Here is a 19,012-nt window from a genome sequence, read left to right as displayed (position 1 = left end):
GGGGGATTGGATAGATCACATTTTGTTGTGGAATGTATGAACTTCTCAAAGAATACATTAAAAACTAAAGTTTTAAAGAGCAAAGAAGGAAGTCCCTTAATGCAGATTTCATTAGGAACATGTTTTTCCACAGAGAAACATGCAGAGAGTCACTAAACAGTCATTATTATTCAAACAGAAATATTAACAATTGAACAAGCATTTGGCCATTCATTATTACGTGTCAACTTCATGCTCCAATGTCACCGTTCTGCCTTGATTCCTCTAGTAAAGCCCATAACCGGCATGGTTGAAAAGACGGGATTGTGGTGGTTTCTCTTTTGAGAGCTGTGGGATTTCACAGAACATCAGATATTTCGTGGCTGTGTCTAATGGTATTTTCCAGGGCTTCCAACAAGACTGAGAGGTTTGTTGTTTCAAAAAGAACCCTCATTTCTATTTAGTCTGCCTGGTTTTAACGCAGCTCAATTGCTGTCTGCATCACCTTTTCTTTCACCTTTGCTACAGGAAAAAAAAAAAAAAAAACCTAGAGGAAGAACTGTGAGAGCTGCTCAGAAGGTGAGAACCCTGTACTCAGACATCCGCAGGACATGATTACTGATTTTAATAAAGTTAAAATAAATCAGAATACGGTTTTCACACAGCACCGCATTCTTCTATTTCCAGGCTGCTCTCGGTGTGGGTGTAGTGTCAGGTCGTCCCAGCACGGTCGGGGGTTTGCTGGAATTGAGTCAAACTAGAGGTACAGGTGATTTCCAGGCTCTCCCGTGGAATCTCAGTCCCGCGAGGAAAGTAGAGAATATGCAGGAGGAATGAGTTTTTTGTTTTGTTTTCAGAGACTGTCTAACCAATTTTACTCACATAGTTTAGAGGAGAGTTTTGAAAATATGTATTAAAAAGATAAATGTAAAGGAGTAGGTTTTATAGTTTGGGATAAATTACTGAAGCAAGAAATAGGAAATTTATTCATAGATTATTTCTTCCATTTGAAAATAACTGGAACCCTTGGGGTAGACAAGGGTCTCACTCTTGCTGGCTCTCGCTGAGTGTGTCAGACTCGGAGACGTATGTATCCTGGTTCTGAGTCACAAGTCAAGATGATCACCGCATGGCTTCAGGTCAACACCTAGCTCACAGGCAGTGGTCAGCGGGTGGGACCACTCTGAGACGCTCTTTGGCCACTGGCAACAGTGCTTGCTGCTTGTCCAGAAAGTTCTAGGTCCAGAGTCTCTCAGCTGTTTCCAGGTTCTAGGTCTGTGCTAGGTCTCAGTCACTCTCTTAGCAACCCCCATCCCTGACCTCCACATCTGATGTCTGCAACATCCACTTCTCTGCCATTCTTGTTAGACTTGAGGAGCCAAAGAAAGTAACACAAACACTCTCCCGTGCCTGCTACTTGCTGTGTCTCACGCACGATGGCCTCTGTGTCTGAGCAAAGAGTCTCGTGCCTTCTGCCAATTTATTTTAAAGCTTATCCAGAATCAGGCTCCTAGCGATTCCCGGCGCTAACTCAGCTCCCTTCTCACAAGTCGGAGAAATCTTAGGTTACCACGTCCTTTCTCATTTTACACCTGTGAAGATTAATCCATGGATTTACCCTGAGGCCATCTTTCAGGTCCTGTTCTGTGACCCTTTAGAAACATTTAAGACTGACACGGTTTAAGAACACATCCCTCCTGCCCTGTCCTCTCCCTGCCCTGTTAGATTTCCTGGCTGATCCTTGTATTCAAGCACTGGAAATCTGTATCTCTCTTCACTCAGCTTCTCCAGCAAAACCCAAGCACTGTAGAACTGTCCAGATTGTTTACCATCCAGCGTGAGCAGCTGGGAACTGGAGACCCATCTCACTTCAGAGTTCTCATCACCGACACCAAAGGCACTCGGGGCTTTGACAACACCCTCGGCATGTTCCCTAATGCACACTGCCTCCCGGGTCTGCTTCCTGCACCGCCTACAGCATGGACTTTAGACATAATCCCTTAAGCAGTTGTCTTCTGGTGCTCCCATCCTTGCCTTCTGCTTCCTACTCCTCATGAGGGTTGGAATCTCTGCACCATCAGCCAAGAGGATTTTTCTTGCCTTCTAAAGCGTCTCACCACTTCCTTCTACTCTGCTACACACTAGCCACAGTCTCATAGGCCTCTCTTAAACTTTTCCCCTCCATCAGACCTTGTAATATAAGGCGAATGTCAGCGCTGTCATGGGTCTCTACTCCTGTCAATCAACCCATCTCTGGGTTTCTGATGCTGTCTGTCCATCAGTAACTCCCACTTCTGCATCCGGTCTTAGCCTGTACCGACCCTTACAGCTAACTACATACCTAAATTTTCACTAAGACACTGTCATTTCAAAGTCAGCCTCTCTAAGACACCCTGGAGCAGGCTCTCTTTCGGGCCACCACCCAGCTCCCAAGTCATGACGAAGGGACTTATTTTGAATGCTTGGCTTGTTTCTTGCTAGCTCTTATAACTTAACCTGTTTCTCTTCATCTGTGTCTTGCCTTGAGACCATATTTTCTTTCTGCATGTCCTACTCTGTGTTAAGCTGGTTGGCATCTTTTTTCTTTCTTTCTTTCTTTTCTTTTCTTTCTTTCTTGTTCTCTCCTCTCATTCTCTTTTCTGTGGTGTTAATTAGTTTGTGCTTTAACAAATAAAGCTTGCCTGAAAGTCAGAGTTAGCCAGAGAGACCAGGAAGTGGTGACACACACACACACACCTTTAATCTCAGCCCTTGGGAGGCAGAGGCATCTCTGTGAGTTCAAGGCCACCCTGAATACACTGACCCAGTCTAAAAGAGAAACAGAGCCAGGCAGTGGCGGCTCACACCTTTAATCCCCGGGCTTGGGAGTCACACGTCTTTAATCCCAGCACCAGGAAGGTGGAGACAGGAGCTCAGGCATTCAGTCTGAGGATTCATGGAGACAGGATCTTGCCCACTTTGGTCTGAGGATTCAGTAGAAGTAAAAAGTCTCTCAAGTGGCTGGCTCCTTTACTTCTCTGATCTTTCAGCATTTACCCCAATATCTGATTCTGGATAGAATCGATTAGAATTTGTGTTATACTCTTCCCTTGCGCCTAGATTCCTCCTCCTATCTATTCTCTTTCCTTGCCAGCCCTGCCTATCTCTCCTCTACCATTGGCCATTCAGCTTTTTATTAGACCAATCAGGTGCCTTAGGCAGGCAAAGTAAAACAGTAACACATCTTTACACAATTAAACAACTGCAGCATAAACAAATGTAACACATCTCTGCATAGCTAAATATTCCGTAACACTCAATCCGCTTCCTGTCCACACCAAATCTTTCCCTTTCCCACACCCAGCAAATCTGATCAATTCTGTTAAAAATAGTTATCAGGACCTGACTACTTTAAATCACCTTCAGCACAGCAATGTAAACCACCATCTTCTCTCATGTGGACAGCACTCGTCTCCTGCCTCTTTTCTGTCCCCTCCACTCTGTTCTCAGACCCCATCTGATCAGGCCACACCCCCTTAGGATGAACCATCCTGCACATCCCAGCAGAGGCCCGCACCTCCGAAGGGCCCGTGTGCTCCTTTATTTTTCGGAAATGGTCACTCTCTCCTTGACACATGTAATTCCTCAACAGAATGCCAGCAGACATGATGCAGCCAAGGCTGGAAGGGTGTCCTTGCAAATGACCTTGCCCTTTGGCATCTTGGCCACTATCTTGAGACACACAGATCAGGGTTGGCTGCCCTTTGGGAAGAGGAAGAGAGACGTGTATACTACGTTAGCTTTAAATGAGGCCAGTTTAAATCTGCAGATTCCCAATGAAATGGCTAAGGGACGCAGACCCTCCTCTGTGAGACTTGCAGAACATGCCCAGCGAGCCCTCTGACTCACAGGCAGTTGCTTTAAAGAGATGCACACTGCTGCATGCTTCTGAGAGTCTGTGGTTCCTCAGTAGACACTGGGGGATACAGCTTAGAAGATAGGACTCCTCCTCACACCCGGCCTTCCCTGGCTAGTGCACGCCTCACTCCTTTCCCAGCCACGCTGACCTCTTTGCTGCTAACCAGCAATCAGGCTCATTCCTACCACGGTACACACAAGGTCTACTCTTACCCCTTCGGATACCCCGGGCTTGCTGCCTCCTTCTCTCTGACCTTTGTATCAAGACCATGTAAAATGTTCCTTCCTCACCCTTCAGGACCCCCACGACGCATCTAGGCTTCCTGTTTAGTGGTTACCATTGTCTAACTTAACACACTTTTAGCCAGTTTTACATTTCCATCATCCCCAATCAAAATATAAAGTTTAGGGCTGGAGAGATGGCTCAGAGGTTAAGAGCATTGCCTGCTCTTCCAAAGGTCCTGAGTTCAATTCCCAGCAACCACATGGTGGCTCACAACCATCTGTAATGAGGTCTGGTGCACTCTTCTGGCCTTCAGGCATATACACAAGACAATATTGTATGCATAATAAATAAATAAATATTTCAAAAAAAAAACAAAAAACAAAATATAAAGTTTACTAAAGCCAGGATTTCTATTTTGTTCGTTGCTGGATCCCTGGTATTTGTGTACATTCTAATTTTCAGTGGATTGTCTGATAGAATAACCTCCCCCAGCTTCCTCATTCTACTGCTAAAGCCTGGAAGTTTCAAGTCTTCTGCACCCTTCGTCTTCACAAAAACAATCCGCTCACTGGAACACTCCTGCTTACACACTGTTGTGGTCCTAATGTGAATGGTACCTCTAGGCTCATGTCGTCTGAACACTTAGTTCCTAGCTAGGGAGGGCTCTGGGGTGGGGCACAGCTGGAGGAAGGGGATCACAGGGGGTGAACCTTAAGGTTTCTAGCCCAGCCCCCACTTTTTAGACTTTCTGCTTCCTAAATGCATATCCTGCCTCACGCTCTGAACATCACACCTTGTCTGCCACGATGGAGTCTCCTCTTGGGTGGTGAGCCCAAATAAAGCGTCTCCCAGAGGCAGCTCCAGGTCACCACCAGAACCTAGAGCAGCTGCTACACGTCCCTCAGGGTAAAGCGGATGTCCATGCTACTATTCCTTAGCTCTACTCTTAGCAGCAACCATTCTACGGTATGCGCTCTCATGCCGGTAGGGCTTCTCTTATGAATTTGGTTCCATGTGTTATGTTGTGTGTGTGTGTGAGAGAGAGAGAGAGAGAGAGAGAGAGAGAGAGAGAGAGAGAGAGAGAGGCGCACATGTGCTATGGTGGGCAGGTAAAGCAGAAGGTAGCTTTAGAAACTGGGTCTCCTCATGCCAGCACCCAAGGTGGGCTCTTAACCCTCGTTTTTCATGGATTTGCGCTCAATTCCTCATACAATCTCTCTTCTACTCAAAGGGAAACACTGAGGATTTTAAATGAAGAGCTTTTGGTGATGTGTTCTATTTTATTTGTTCTTGTTGCTTACATATAATTCCAATAGGCACAGAGTTCTAAAATGAAAAAGATTTTCCTCCCCATATTATAGATGTTGTACGCTGTCTCCTGGCTTTCACTGTTACTATGAGGTAGTGAATTTTTCTTTTTTTTGTAGTTAACATGTCTCATCTATAATACTTTAAAATTTTCTTTCTTCATTTTTCCATTTATTGAATTTTTCCCCTCACGTAATAAGATAAAAAAATTATCACATTGAAATAGGACAAAAAAAAAAAAAGAAGGAAAAGAGCCCAAGGCATAAGAAGTTCACAAACTTACAAATCCCACAAAAACAGTAAACTAGGTGTCATAATATATACACAAATAGCTGGGCAGTGGTGGCCCACGCCTTTAATCCCATCACTTGGGACCCAGAGGCAGATCTCTGTGAATTCGAGGCCAGCCTGGTTTACAGAGCGAGTTCCAAGACAGCTAGAGTTGTTATATAGAGAAACCCCTTGTCAAAAAACCAAACAAAACACAACAAAAACACATATACATACACACACACAAATATATTATGCACATAAAACATACTGTGCAAGCATGAGGACCTGCGTTTGCATCCCCACTGCCCTGTAAAAGTCAGGCATGGCAGTTTCTCTAATTCTGCTTCACTCTTCAGTCCCTGACTGTAATGCACGCAGCCATGTTTATCCACAGCCATAACCCCAGTGCCTGAGAACAAGCACAGCTCACATACTGGGCAGACAAAATCAGTGCCAACCTTGTCTAGCATTCCCCGCTCAAGAACGGTCCAATCACCCTGGTCTCCTGTCGTTCCTGCCTCTGGGACAGAACTTGCAGCTCCTGTGCACTTGTGAAACGTTGCTCTCAGCACCTGTAGTTTCTTTGTACTGCCTTCACTCCCTGACAGAGAAAAACACTGACGTAAGGCAGAGAGCTAAGGAAGGCAAACTGGCCACCAGCACTGCAGCAGTGAGGACTGCTCAGAAAGAACAGGCTTTCCTCCGCTCTGCACTCAGCAGCTTTCACTATCAGCCCCCACCCTCCTCCAGCAGCATTCCCTGCCCCTCCCCCCTCCAGCAGTGTTCACTATCCCCCCCCCCCTACATACTCCACCTCTTTAGCAGCGTTCACCCTCCTCCCACCCTCCCCTGCAGCATTCACTGCCCCTCCTCCCTCCAGCAGTGCTCAGCTCACTATCACCCCCTCCTACCACCCACTCCAGCAGGGTTCAGCATGGCTTGCCCTTCATACCAAGCACACTCCTCTCCTGAAGCTCTGGGAGCCGAGCCCTGTTTTGTCATCTCAGTCCTTCCCTCACCGAAAATAAAAGGACAGCTCCTATTAAGACTTGAACTGCTAAGCTGTGCAGACATGAAAACAGAGAAAATGTTTCTTTTCTTATTTGTAAATATTTAGCTTTGGCGGCATCAGTAACTAATCACAGCTGCTTCCTTTAGCTACAAATGGCTTCAATCAGGTAAAATTTCAAATTAAACTCACAAACCAGAAGTCGTTCCATTGTACTGCACAGTGGCCGTGGCAGGGCTTGTGGGATACGGGTATTAAATATGCATGTATTCATCAAATCAGACAAAGAAGCTAATGGGTCTCTGATTAGTGTTCCTACTCTACTGTGGTGATGCTCCCATCACACCCTGATTCATCTACAGCACAGCACTGTCTGATGCACGAGCTGTGCCCTCACTGTCTGATCCACGAGCTGTCGCTGTCACTGTCTGATCCACGAGCTGTGCCGTCACTGTCTGATCCACGAGCTGTGCCCTCACTGTCTGATCCACGAGCTGTCGCTGTCACTGTCTGATCCACGAGCTGTGCCCTCACTGTCTGATGCACGAGCTGTGCCCTCACTGTCTGATCCACGAGCTGTCGCTGTCACTGTCTGATCCACGAGCTGTGCCGTCACTGTCTGATCCACGAGCTGTGCCGTCACTGTCTGATCCACGAGCTGTCACCGTCACTGTCTGATCCACGAGCTGTCGCTGTCACTGTCTGATCCACGAGCTGTGCCGTCACTCTGTCTGAATATAGCACACTGACTTTTTGGCTAGAATTCCCCTCTTGAAAAACTGAAGGCAAAACAGAGCTGTGAAGCTGGGGCATCCTTTCATTTTAATTTCTAATTCTTTGTATGAAAACAAAACCAAAACCACACAGACCCCTGCTTATCTCTACTAAGACTTACAAACAACCTTGTTTGCAAAGGACTCTAGAGCGAGAGCAGCGAACAAAGTCCAGTTCAACATAGACAAACAGATGATAAAATTTATTTGGTACTAAAAATTCCAGACTCTGTGACAATATATAAATAAATTTCTATTATGATAAACTGATACTCTGAAAAAAGAATAACAAAATTTGACTTATTCACAAAATTGAAGCTGTGAGTTTTGTTTAGGGCTGGTCAACTTTGATGCAGAGACAGCTGTCAGCCAAGTGTACAGGCGCTTAGTTAGCTCTAAGCTCTGCTGAATTATGCTCCTAGGCACATGTCTGTGATCTCAGCACTTGAGGGCTGAGGCACAATTACTAGTTTGAAGCCAACCTGGGCTACAGACAGTCTGTTTCTTTCTTTCTCTCTCTCTCTCTCTCTCTCTCTCTCTCTCTCTCTCTCTCTCTCACACACACACACACACACACACAGGTCTAGAGAGTAAGTACAATTAATCATCTTATACTCCTTGAAGGACAGAATACAGTCAACTTGACTTCACCTAGGTCAGGGTGGTGTCTATAATACAGGTTCGCCTCCACAGGAAGCCAGCTCTAACCTGTAAAGGCCTACTTTGGAAAGTAACAGTGAGGTGGTAGTCGCCAGCAGTACCGATTCTTATCAAAAATGAACAACTCTGGGTGTTTTAGTCTTTGGTTTCTGTGGTTTGGGTGCATCCAGGACTTCTTCATAGTCGGCACTCATTCCCGCTGCCCATCGACCAACTGTGACCATCCGATCTACAGAGGGATAAGAAAGATATAAACACAACAGTAATCAAATGCTTCCATTAGAGTGGTATCAGTTGAGCAAAGGAACTAGTTTTGACATGCATAATCACAAGAAGAGAAGCCCCCATCGCTGCAGGAAAGTGAGCAATTCTGTAATTGATTAGAACCCTTGATTTCCAAGTACCGCGGGCAATTTCTCGTCCCAATTAGGGAAATGCAGCAGCTACTTTGCAATGCACAAACTGATGAGAAAGCTCCTTCATTTCTCCCAGAGTTCATCACTGAAGAGTCAATGAATTCCAAGAGCCCGTAAACAGCAAGACTTAGGAGGCATTGGTTTTAAATGCACGAGATCCCACCTGTGAAATTATGCACCATCTGCTTGTCAGCTTTATCATTTGGGAAGTGGCAACCCTCCCAGTAGAGAGAATTCAAATCCCACTTCATCATTTCAATCTCACAGCCTACACCATACGAAGATGATCTCCTTCTAGACAAGATTATAAACAACAACTCCTGGGTTTGCATTTAAACATTAGGGCAAGAAAGTCAGACTTGGGAGACTCAGGGATGAATTATGACTATGAATAAGTCCCAGGACTCACTCTCTGTGCCTCCCCAGTGCTGAGATTACAAGCACACAACCACCACAGCAGCCTTTTACTTAGTTCTGGGGACTGAACTCGGGTCCACATGCCACTAAGCCACCTGCCCAAGCCCGTTTTGCTTTCTTTAACACAGATCATCTCTATTCTAATCCTGGCACACTAAGGGAATGATGGTCCTCTGCTTTCTTAGAAGTCTGCAGCATGTAATAGTGAACATTTACAAGTTTTTAATGATCAAGGCTAATATTTCACAAGAAAATAAGCACTAGGCAGATGCTGCGTTGTTAACACATTTTTAATAAGTTTAACAGCTTTACCATCATTTAGAGCACACAAAGCAAAGCACATGAGGACAATCAGGCTTATGAATGCTGAAAACTAATTCTGTATTTGACTTTTATCTTAGGAATCGATACTTTTTTGCTAAGTAAAAAAGTAAGTTCTAATACAACTAACTCCATTTCTGAGCAAATGCAAAAGCTTGTAAGATGCTTTTCAATATACAGTCCTGCTCACCAGCTTGCAGGACAGACCCGAAGTTCAGGGACTCAGGCCTGGCGAGGCCACTGTCCCAGTGCAAAAGCAGCTGTCTGCAGTCAACGGTGCCTCTCTGAGTTATTGATAATGGAGCTCGGTGAGCACAGAGAGGAATACCCTTATAGATGGAGGCCCGGGAACTCACCTGAGTTCTGATTTTCAGGGCAATCTTTCTTAAAGTGCTCCACAGAGCCACAGAGTTTACAGCCGCCACCTAGTAGAAGAACAGAGTCATTGAGTCTATATCATCCCAACACAGTGTGTGTAACATCGATGAGCAATTTCAGGTCTTCACATCGCTGATGACTGTAAAGGAAGCTGGAGTCAGGAAGCTGGGCGGGGACCATCACACTTGTTATCAACTCCTTTGCTGCTCCCGAATTTCAGCAGCTGCTTTGTACCTGATCTTCGAGAGAGAAGTGGAGAAGAGGAACATGATAGAAGTCACCTGTCCGAGACTGTGTGACACAGAAGTCTAGAGGTTACTCAAGGACAGTCGAGCTGTAGAGCCTTTGCCAGGAAACAAAACTTATACACAGTCACATCCCCCGCCCGAGGAGGATGCCCAGTTTCTAACAGTTTCTCAGCAAGCAGTGGCCTCCCAAAAGGTAAGCACTGCTGCTCTACTAGATAGGTCAGATGGGGTAGTGGTTACTTAAGGGAAATCTGTTTCCACGCCTTCCATCTGCCAGTCCTGCTAGCCTGAGAAAACACCCCCATCTGTCTAACTAAGCATCATTCCAGGATGGTGAGCTACAACATGTGGTTCCCACACGGGGCTTCCACATAAGAGCCAGGCCTTCTCAGAACCATGCCTGTGTGAAGTGCCAAATCAGAAGATGTCCCCAGAGGATACAAGCCTGTCTCCCACGTATGGGATAAGCTCCTCTTGCTTTAAAACAACAACCAGCAACAACGACTCAATCTGACTCACCACGCAAAGCCATCTTTGCTCCCAAGTCAACTTTCCAAGTCGGAGACCCTTCTTTATGCCACAGTGAAAACAGAAGAGGCCTTTGACTAATGCGCTTACTTTAAAACATAATGGCCATACCCAAGCAAATCTAAGATACCACTGATGAGTTTACTTAAAATGTTCTATTATTAATAAAAACTCAGGAGACAGATATTGGGGTAAAAACGTGATAGACCCAAAGAGCAGCAGGGGAATGATCAGTCGATCCTGCCTTTTCACACTTCCCAGATCAAAAAGACCCAGCCAAATATCCAAGTCCCTCCTTACTACTTCTATGTACCTCTCTATCCAGCTCCCTGGGTCCTCCATACCTCTATGGGTAATTTCAGTCCACTAGTCGCTGACTCCACCCTCTGATTCAAGATTAACTTTATCAGGAGTCTTGGGAGTGTCAGTATGAACAAATATCCTGCAACACATCACTGACTGTAAGGTATGTCATTCACTACTTTACATATCTTCGCCCACCAATGGTATGATACAGTTCGATTTCAGATATAAAAATGAAAAAGAATGCATCTCAGAACCGAGGAAATCTAGCTTCCTTAATTCTACTGTACAGGTGACCTGGCCGAAGACCTGCGCCTAAGGAGGGGCAGTGAGGCTGACCCCACCAGCTACATGTTTCCTCTGGACCTCGCGGAGGGTGACCTCAAGACAGGACACAGAGACACCAAGGATGCGCTGGTACCAGCCACTGTGTTAACAGACAACGAATTCCTCCTGCAGGCCTTCGGACACAGCAGGGCTAGTTACAGGCTCTTAAGACACAAACTGAGTCAAAGACAGAAAGGTTCCACGAAGCTAAGGTCTGTATAAGTAGAAACTTCAGAAACAAACATCACCACAAACCAGAACAGTGCGCACCACACTCGAGGAGAACAGCATGCTAGAGAGACACGATGCAATGCAGCTTTTTGAATCTTTTACTGAGATAAAACCTCTCCAGTTTTATTTTGCTTAAACACCAACAGATATTTAATATATTTTCACAAATAATGCTGAAGCAAGTGGTTTGAGAAATACTCGTTAGCTTTTCTCTGGTTTATTAATAAGTTAAACCATAGTACTGAAATAACCCCGGACAGAATAGTGCTTGGTAAAGGCACTCAAGGTTGCACCTGCTCAAGAATTCAGTTAGAGGGAAGATCCAGTTAGATCATAATTCTGAGTGATGTATACGTGTCAGACACAGGGAGGTGATGGCACTCACCGTCAGCATAGATGCCCTTGGGATTATCGGGGCAGGACCTGGATAGGTGTCCCATTTCTCCACAGACAAAACATTTCGCAAAAGGAAATTCACCTGTAAGAATCAATGTTCCCATTAATATACTGTGTATAATGACAAGCTGTATAATTTACATTACTTTAATCCCAGCACTCGGGAGGCAGAGGCAGGCGGATCTCTGTGAGTTCGAGACCAGCCTGGTCTACAAGAGCTAGTTCCAGGACAGGCTCCAAAACCACAGAGAAACCCTGTCTCGAAAAAACCAAAAAAAAAAAAAAATACTGTGAACATATCTTTTACCACAGTGGCTATTGAATGGGCACCTTCCCGTACCTACCGAGAGCGGGGTCCACGCTAGCTCTGCACTTCGTCATCTCGTGCTCTGTGGACCCACAGCGGTAACAGATGCCAGTGCCCATGTCCTGACTTTCCAGTGCAGCTGGGCAATCGGCGACTCCATGGCCAGGCCTTCTACAATGGAAACATATCTGTGAAAACAAAAAATCAGTTTCCACGTGGTGAAACTACTCTCCTGCCTTTATTAATTCTCCCATCAAAGCTATCTTTATTTTGCATTTTAAAGTTAAAACAACAACAACAACACATCAGTCTTCTATCTGAAGAAGAAAGTACTTTCCATATCCCCAAATGGTCACAAGCCTTACAGCAGTGTTTCTCATAACTAATCCCATTAATCCATTAGTCTCACCCACAGGGTTATAAACGGTTTCGTAAGAGGCAATTACTCCTATGAATTGAACAAATATGGATCATACACATTTTACTAAGGATGCCTGTACCAGAAAACAAAGAGTATGTTTGGGGAGGGCCTCTGTAGAAGTCACACAATAGCTATAAAAAAAAAAATCACTCAGATTAATGCTTGTATTTTTAAATTTCACAGAGCTAAATGACAGTGGGTTCAGTGTCTCCACTATGACTCAGATCACATGCTATCTGGGTAGGTCAAGCAGGTGGCTGTATTCGAATGGCTGGGTGGAGCTGGCCAGGAGCCAAGGTTCACAGTGCTGGGAGGCACCAAAGTATCTTAAAGGTGTGGGTATTTAAGAGATGATGGCATTCGAGACCCATGATGCTAAGGATAGCACTGAGAACCATTCCATTGCTCTGCCTCGCCAGGGCAGGTCTAATGTCACCAATAAGAACAGGAAGGTCAGGAAATCATCAGAATAGATGCCTGCTCACATAACAGAACAGCTGGACAAACCCCATGAAAGAAAAACCCTGTCCGGAAGAAAAGGTCACCTGCAAAATCCTGTTACAGAAAGTCTCCTAAAAATGGGGGCTCTGACACGGCCAATACAAACAGGTTTATGCTGGTCAACTGCCTCAAAAAAAGGGGCCATGAATATCTGCATACACAGTACTGCCTGATTCTGCTTCTTTAGAGACAGAAGGTCCATAAAAATATGATGGGGTTGCCGGGAGATGGTGGTGTATGCTTTTAATACCAGCACTCGGGAGGCAGAGGCAGGTGAATCTCTGTGAGTTCAAGGCCAGCCTGGTCTACAAGAGCTAGTTCCAGGCAGGCTCCACAGCTACAGAGAAACCCTGTCTGAAAAAACAGGTTTCTGAGTATCATGAAGAGATGGCCCAAGTTTTGTTCAGCAGGAGTGAGGGACCGGATGGACGAGAAATGTTAAGTGAAGTCCCAGCCTGTTTCGTGAGGCCAGAAGACCAATGCACTCCTGTTACAGCAAACAGTTCACAAGAGGAAGAGCAATGGATCGCCTCTGACTTGCTGTCTCTAGTCAGTGGAAAGGAAATTTGAAGACCAGGAAACAGTGGTTGACACTGGCTCCAAACAGTAGTATGTGGGGGGTCAGAACTAGCATCCAAAACAGGTACAAATGGTGGAAGTATTAAGATGAAAAGAGCAAACAGATAAACCGTGGGAAGAGGAGATCCATCTCACTCTGAATACATGGCAGTCATGCTTAGTCACTGCTGTTACACGGAGATGTCATTGACTAAGAGCACCCGGTTATTCAAAACTTCACCCAGACTACATGACTTCCAAAAATAGGTCTCTTCTGAGAACTGCAGACTATGAAAGATGTAAACATTTCAAGTCATTCAGAGGCCAGGTGTGGTGGCTTAAGTCTGCGGCTCCTGTACATGGGAGGCATGGACAAGAAATTACCCTAAGTCTGAGTCTAGCCTGGTCTACATAGCTAGTTCCAGTTCAGCCAGGGCTATATAAAGAGCCCCCATCTCAAAACAAACAAACAAACAAAAAAGCACAATAACAACAACAACAACAAAAATACCCCAATGCCTCTAACAATCTACCTCGCATTTAAGTGGAAAATGGCCAAAAGCAGCAGAGTGGCATTTAAACCACAAACAAAAATAAGTCAGGACTTAATGAGCTACAAAAACCACCATCCCTAATTTTAATTGTTTTATTTAAAAAATAAACCACTTAAATAAAAGCAACTATTTCTTAAATTGAAAAGACTTTAAAGGTTTACATATCATACTAAATAATATTGAAGTTTTTGTCTACATGGGTACTGTGTACACAAAATACTCTTAATTAGTAGTACGATAACCAATGTCTCCTTTCGAAAACAATTACAACCAACCATGCACAATAAAAACATGGAATTGAATCTGGAGAGACATTAAAAGCACTGCTGATCCCGCAGAGGTCCCAGGTTCAATTTCTGGCACCCACAGGATTTGGGGGAGGGTTGACAAGTGTCTGTAACTTCAGTTCGAGGGGAACCGATTCCTCCTCTGGCTTCCTAGTTCACAAACATGCCTGTGGGCAATATACCCATACACATAAAATAACAATTTAGTTGTCCCACAGTCAGACATGTGCAGAGAGAGGGTCTAAATTGGAAGTCTCCATCAGGTCCCTCATATCAGAGAGTGGGGAACCTTGTGGAAGAGGGGGAGGAAAGACTGAGGAGTCAGAGGGATGGAGAACATCAGGAGAACATGGCCCACTGAATCAACTACGCAGGGCTCAGATGGGCTCACAGAGACTGAAACAGCAAACATGGGACCTGCATAGGTGTGTGCATGTGTTACGGATACTAGCTTGGTGTTTGTGGGGCTCCTAATGGTGGGAGTGGTTGTGTCTGACTCTTCCACACGCTCTTGAGACTCTTTTCCTATTGGGTTGTCTTGTCTAGCTTCAATGAGGGTTTTTGCCTTGTCTTACCATATCTTATTTTGTTTTGTTTAGCTGTTGTCTCTTGAAGGTCTGCTCTTTTCTGAAGGGAGATGGAGGGGGAGTGGATCTGGGGGAGAGAGGAGGTGAAGGGGAGCTGGGAAGAGTGGAGGGAGAAAAACTGTGGTCAGGATATTTGAGAGAAGAATGTATTTTCAATCATCATCATCAAATTAAATTAGGAATTTACACTTAGGTAGGATGTTTATTATCTCTGCCCCGGCCTCCTCCAGATAGGGTTTCTCTTTGTACCAGTCCTGGCTGTCCTGGCCAGCCTCAAACTCTTTACACTTTTTAACTCCAGCACTTGGGTGGCAGAGGTAGGCAGACAAGTGTGACTTCACTGCCAGTAGGCCTACACAGCCACATCTAGGCCAGGCAAGGCTACACAGTGACACTCTTTCTCAATAAAGAAAAGAAAACAAAACAAAACAAAAAACATAAGGTAGAAGGTAAATAAAACGTACTTTCAAACTTGTCTTTTAGGGCTGGAGAGAAGGCTCATTCAATAAAGCGCTTGCCCACATGCATGACAACCTGATTCAAGCCTCAAACACCAAGGAAGAAAACATCAAGTGTGAGCCGGGCAGTGGTGGCGCACGCCTTTAATCCCAGCACTTGGGAGGCAGAGGCAGGCGGATTTCTGTGAATTAGAGGCCAGTCCAGTCTACAAGAGCTAGTTTCAGGAAAGCTAGGGCTCTGTCCAGAAAAACAAACAAACAAACAAAAAATCAAGTGTGGCAAAACATGCTCAAAATCCCAATACTAGAGAGGAGAAGCAAGTGGCCTATTGGCTTGCCTGTAGAGTTTAGAAAATTCCAGGACAGTGAGAGATAGCAAAAAAGAACTTGTCTGAAAATCAAGGTGGATGGTGCCTGAGACAGACACCTGATGCTGCCTTCTGGCTTCCACACACATGTGCACATATGCACTTGCTCACTTACACACGTAACCACACACAAATGGCTTTTGGCTAGACACAGTGGCCTACACCTGCAACTCCAGCCACCCACACAACAACCATACACAAACATGTGCGTGAGCACAAATGTACACACACAGACATGGCTTGGCTAGGCATGGTGGCACACAACCATGGTCCATTCCCAGTCACAGGATTGCTATGAGCTTGGAAGCCATAGCACTGGCTATGAAGTCAAGGGGCCTGGCCTCTTCCAAACCCAAGGAGTCCACTCTCTCATCTTCAGAAACCTAGCATTGTCAAACACGTTTCTTGAAGATTCCTTAACTTTCATGTAGAAAGCATAACAGGGACCCAAACTCCTCCTCGTGAATGAATATTTTATGGGTGAAAGCAGAAGAACAGCCATTCCTTCCAAGAAAAGGGAATCATCTTTAACTTATGGTATCAAGTAGCTTTTTTCACAGTTATTTGAAAAGGTGTTACCCTAAGATAGGAATAGGACAAACATAGATTGTGAATTCAGTTCGAATCTCACCTCCAGCACTAACCAAGAGGCTTTCAGCAAGTCACTTAACCTGGACAGACTGCCGTGTTTTCTGCCTGTAATATGGGAATACAACCATCTGTATAGTGTTGTTACGACAACTAACCAGTATAATTGTGTGTGTGTATGTGTGTATACATGATGAAAGGAACAAGCCTTAAAAAGCTGCCCTGGGCTCTGTTTAAATATGTATCCTGTGAGTAGATAAACGACAGTTTCTAGCCACACAAAGGAGTAAACAACATAATGATCTCACCATTGCATTTTTCTTTGCTGCTTGTCTTTTTAACCGTCTTTCTTCCCGTCGATTGTCTTTCTTTAAGGCTACTGCAATCTCTTCCCGTACTTCCCGGCTGTCTGCTGCTATCAACTGTCCATTGTGAAGCATCTGAGAGTTCTGTTTTAGGTATTCCATGAATCCATTCACATCTTCATTTAAATACTCTTTTTTCTTCTTGTTCTTTTTATGTTTTGCTTGAGGGGAATCATTTTTAAGGGAAAGCCTACTGATTTGGCGTTGTTTATGCTTTGGAAGGTTTCCGTCTGCACTCCCTGCAGACCCTCCCCTCATGTCCTCCCATGATGTCGCAGACAAGGGTCTCCTATGATTTGAGGTGTTCACTCTAGCCCATCTGGTCATGGTTTCGGCAGAGGCACTTTACCAATCTGCAAGGTAAGAACAAGTAGTATTCGATTAATTAAAAGATGAAGATGTAGAGACAGTATTATCATAAAAAATACTCATATTTCAAACTTTAAATCATGAAAACTCCTCATCTGGGTATCTGCATTGACACATGGTACACCGCAAAGTTATTTTTCTAAAATAATTTTGGCACTGATCAGAGAAGTTCCATTCCAGTCGAAAAAAAAGGCATATATCTTTGCTTAAAACTAGAAAGTAATTTGCCAAAACATGATTTTTTTTTTTTTGAGACAAGGTTTCTCTGTAGCTTTGGTGCCTGTCCCAGAACTAGCTCTTGTTGACCAGGTTGGCCTCGAACTCCAAGAGATCTGCCTGTCTCTGCCTCCCGAGTGCTGGGACTAAAGGCATGCGCCACCACCGTCCAGACCAAAACGTGATTTTTTAAATTAGAAATCACATGTAAATTCTTCTCAAATCCTGGTGTTTTCCTCGCCATTTCTTTTCCTATCTTTAAACCCCAGGCTACTTTCTCCCAATCTGCTTGCTTAGTTTGCCATTTCATTTCGACCAATTGCAAAGCACATTAGTAAGCATACAGAAGGCTTGTCCTTCAAGTTTGACTTTATAGCTCTTCCCGGTAGATTTCTAAAGCAAGGCAGTATATAAAGTGTTTGCAGTCACACGATAATTCTCTCTTACTAATGAGGGTGATTGCCATTTGCAGTCCAATGGTTTTTTGTTTGTTTGTTTTTCGAGACAGGGTTTCTCTGTGGCTTTGGAGCCTGTCCTGGAACTAGCTCTGTAGACCAGGCTGGTCTCGAACTCACAGAGATCCGCCTACCTCTGCCTCCCGAGTGTCCAATGGTTTTGAGTAATTTTCAATTATCATATTTCAATGATTCAAATTTTAAGACAAACTTTATACCAAGAAGTTTTGTTTGTATACCCTTAATAAATAAAGAACATATTTATTGTCATAAATAGGTTTCATTTCGAGTATAGACGTGCACATGTTTTTTAAAGTCGTTTGCTTTGAGCCTAATTATTTGGCTCCAACATAAAACTGCATAGCTTACTTTGCATGTTACCTAGCAATTCTGAGAACGTTTCTTTTTCCTCTTCAGTGAATGACAACATCAGACACAATCAAAGAACGGGAGTTGCCACTTTCAGGGCAGCCTGTGTGCAACGCCTTGGCACCGGCAGTCTGCAGCATGTCTTCGGGGCCTGTGAGTGACGCTGCACGCCACTTTACAGAGCACTGGTCCCCGGTGACTGTCACCAAGAGGGCGGATCCTCCTCCTGACAGGCCGGATGGGAATTCGGGAGTCAGGAGGGTGACACGGGACGGCTGCGCTTCTCCCCATCCGCCCCCAGCAGCGCGTCCCGCAGGCACCCTGGGCCTGCTCCCAAGAGCCGAGCTGGGCGATCGGACTGTCCCCCAATCTCTGTCCTCGCGTCTCCCGCACGAGTCCGGCTCTAGCCGGCCAGAGGCGGCCACGAGGCCCGCACACCACAACCGGTGGCGCCAGCGTAGCTCCTTACCGCGCGTGAATCCTCCAGAGCAGCAGAGACAGCAAGCCAGAGAAGCCGGGCCCGGGATGAGGAAGCAGCCTTGCAGACCGGAAGTACACCTTTCCCTACGTCACTTCCGGCGGGCCGGCCTGGGTGGGGTGAGGTGGAGTGGGTGCTACGCTCCGGAAGGTGGCTAAGTTTGTGGGTTGTATGGTGTTTGCAGAGCGTTTCGCTGGACTCCCGGGACACGAAGACGAGCTCTCAGTCTGTGCCGTCCGGAAATGTGTAATTTAGAGGGAGAGACCCGAACGGACTGCTGGGAGGAAGGTCTTCTTTAAAATGCCCTTTGAACTGGACTTGGAAAACTCGATTAAGTAATGAAATTGGCTGTGGTAGGGAACCTAAGCTCGACAAAGGTGTCAGTGCGGCTGGGGTGTCGCTGGGATACAAGTCTAAAGAAGACCTTTGGAGCACCTCTTG

General features: G+C 45.2%; 1 protein-coding gene across 3 annotated transcripts; it reads right to left on the bottom strand.

The window, feature by feature from the left end:
- Window positions 1-7,653: 7,653 nt before the first annotated feature.
- Zcchc9 (zinc finger CCHC-type containing 9) lies at window positions 7,654-18,690 on the bottom strand. Of its 3 annotated transcripts, none has more exons than XM_041663477.1 (7): window positions 18,563-18,629; window positions 18,094-18,319; window positions 16,628-17,037; window positions 12,035-12,185; window positions 11,680-11,772; window positions 9,636-9,704; window positions 7,654-8,354 (listed from the first exon to the last, which is right to left on the bottom strand). In XM_041663477.1, exons 3-7 carry the CDS (start codon window positions 17,009-17,011, stop codon window positions 8,236-8,238), a joined length of 816 nt encoding a protein of 271 aa, XP_041519411.1. In that variant the 5' UTR covers window positions 17,012-17,037; window positions 18,094-18,319; window positions 18,563-18,629; the 3' UTR covers window positions 7,654-8,235. The 3 variants fall into 3 exon arrangements, with proteins under 3 accessions (XP_041519411.1, XP_041519410.1, XP_041519409.1); XM_041663476.1 differs by having other exon boundaries at window positions 18,106-18,319; XM_041663475.1 differs by lacking the exon at window positions 18,094-18,319 and having other exon boundaries at window positions 18,563-18,690.
- Window positions 18,691-19,012: the final 322 nt, after the last annotated feature.

Source organism: Microtus oregoni, unplaced genomic scaffold, assembly GCF_018167655.1.
Source record: "Microtus oregoni isolate MIOR12 unplaced genomic scaffold, Mior012 000014F_ref0000157, whole genome shotgun sequence".
NCBI lineage: Eukaryota > Metazoa > Chordata > Mammalia > Rodentia > Cricetidae > Microtus > Microtus oregoni.
This window is presented reverse-complemented; position numbering and strand designations above follow the sequence as displayed.

Bases quoted from the DNA above. Each gene is read 5' to 3' on its own strand.
- Zcchc9 (XM_041663475.1), bottom strand. From the start codon at position 17,011: ATGACCAGATGGGCTAGAGTGAACACCTCAAATCATAGGAGACCCTTG. The intron at 12,186-16,627 runs GTGAGATCATTA...TTGTTTTCACAG, and splicing joins CAGCAAAGAAAAATGCAATG to ATATGTTTCCATTGTAGAAG. The intron at 8,355-9,635 runs GTGAGTTCCCGG...ATCCCTCTGTAG, and splicing joins CCCTGAAAATCAGAACTCAG to ATCGGATGGTCACAGTTGGT.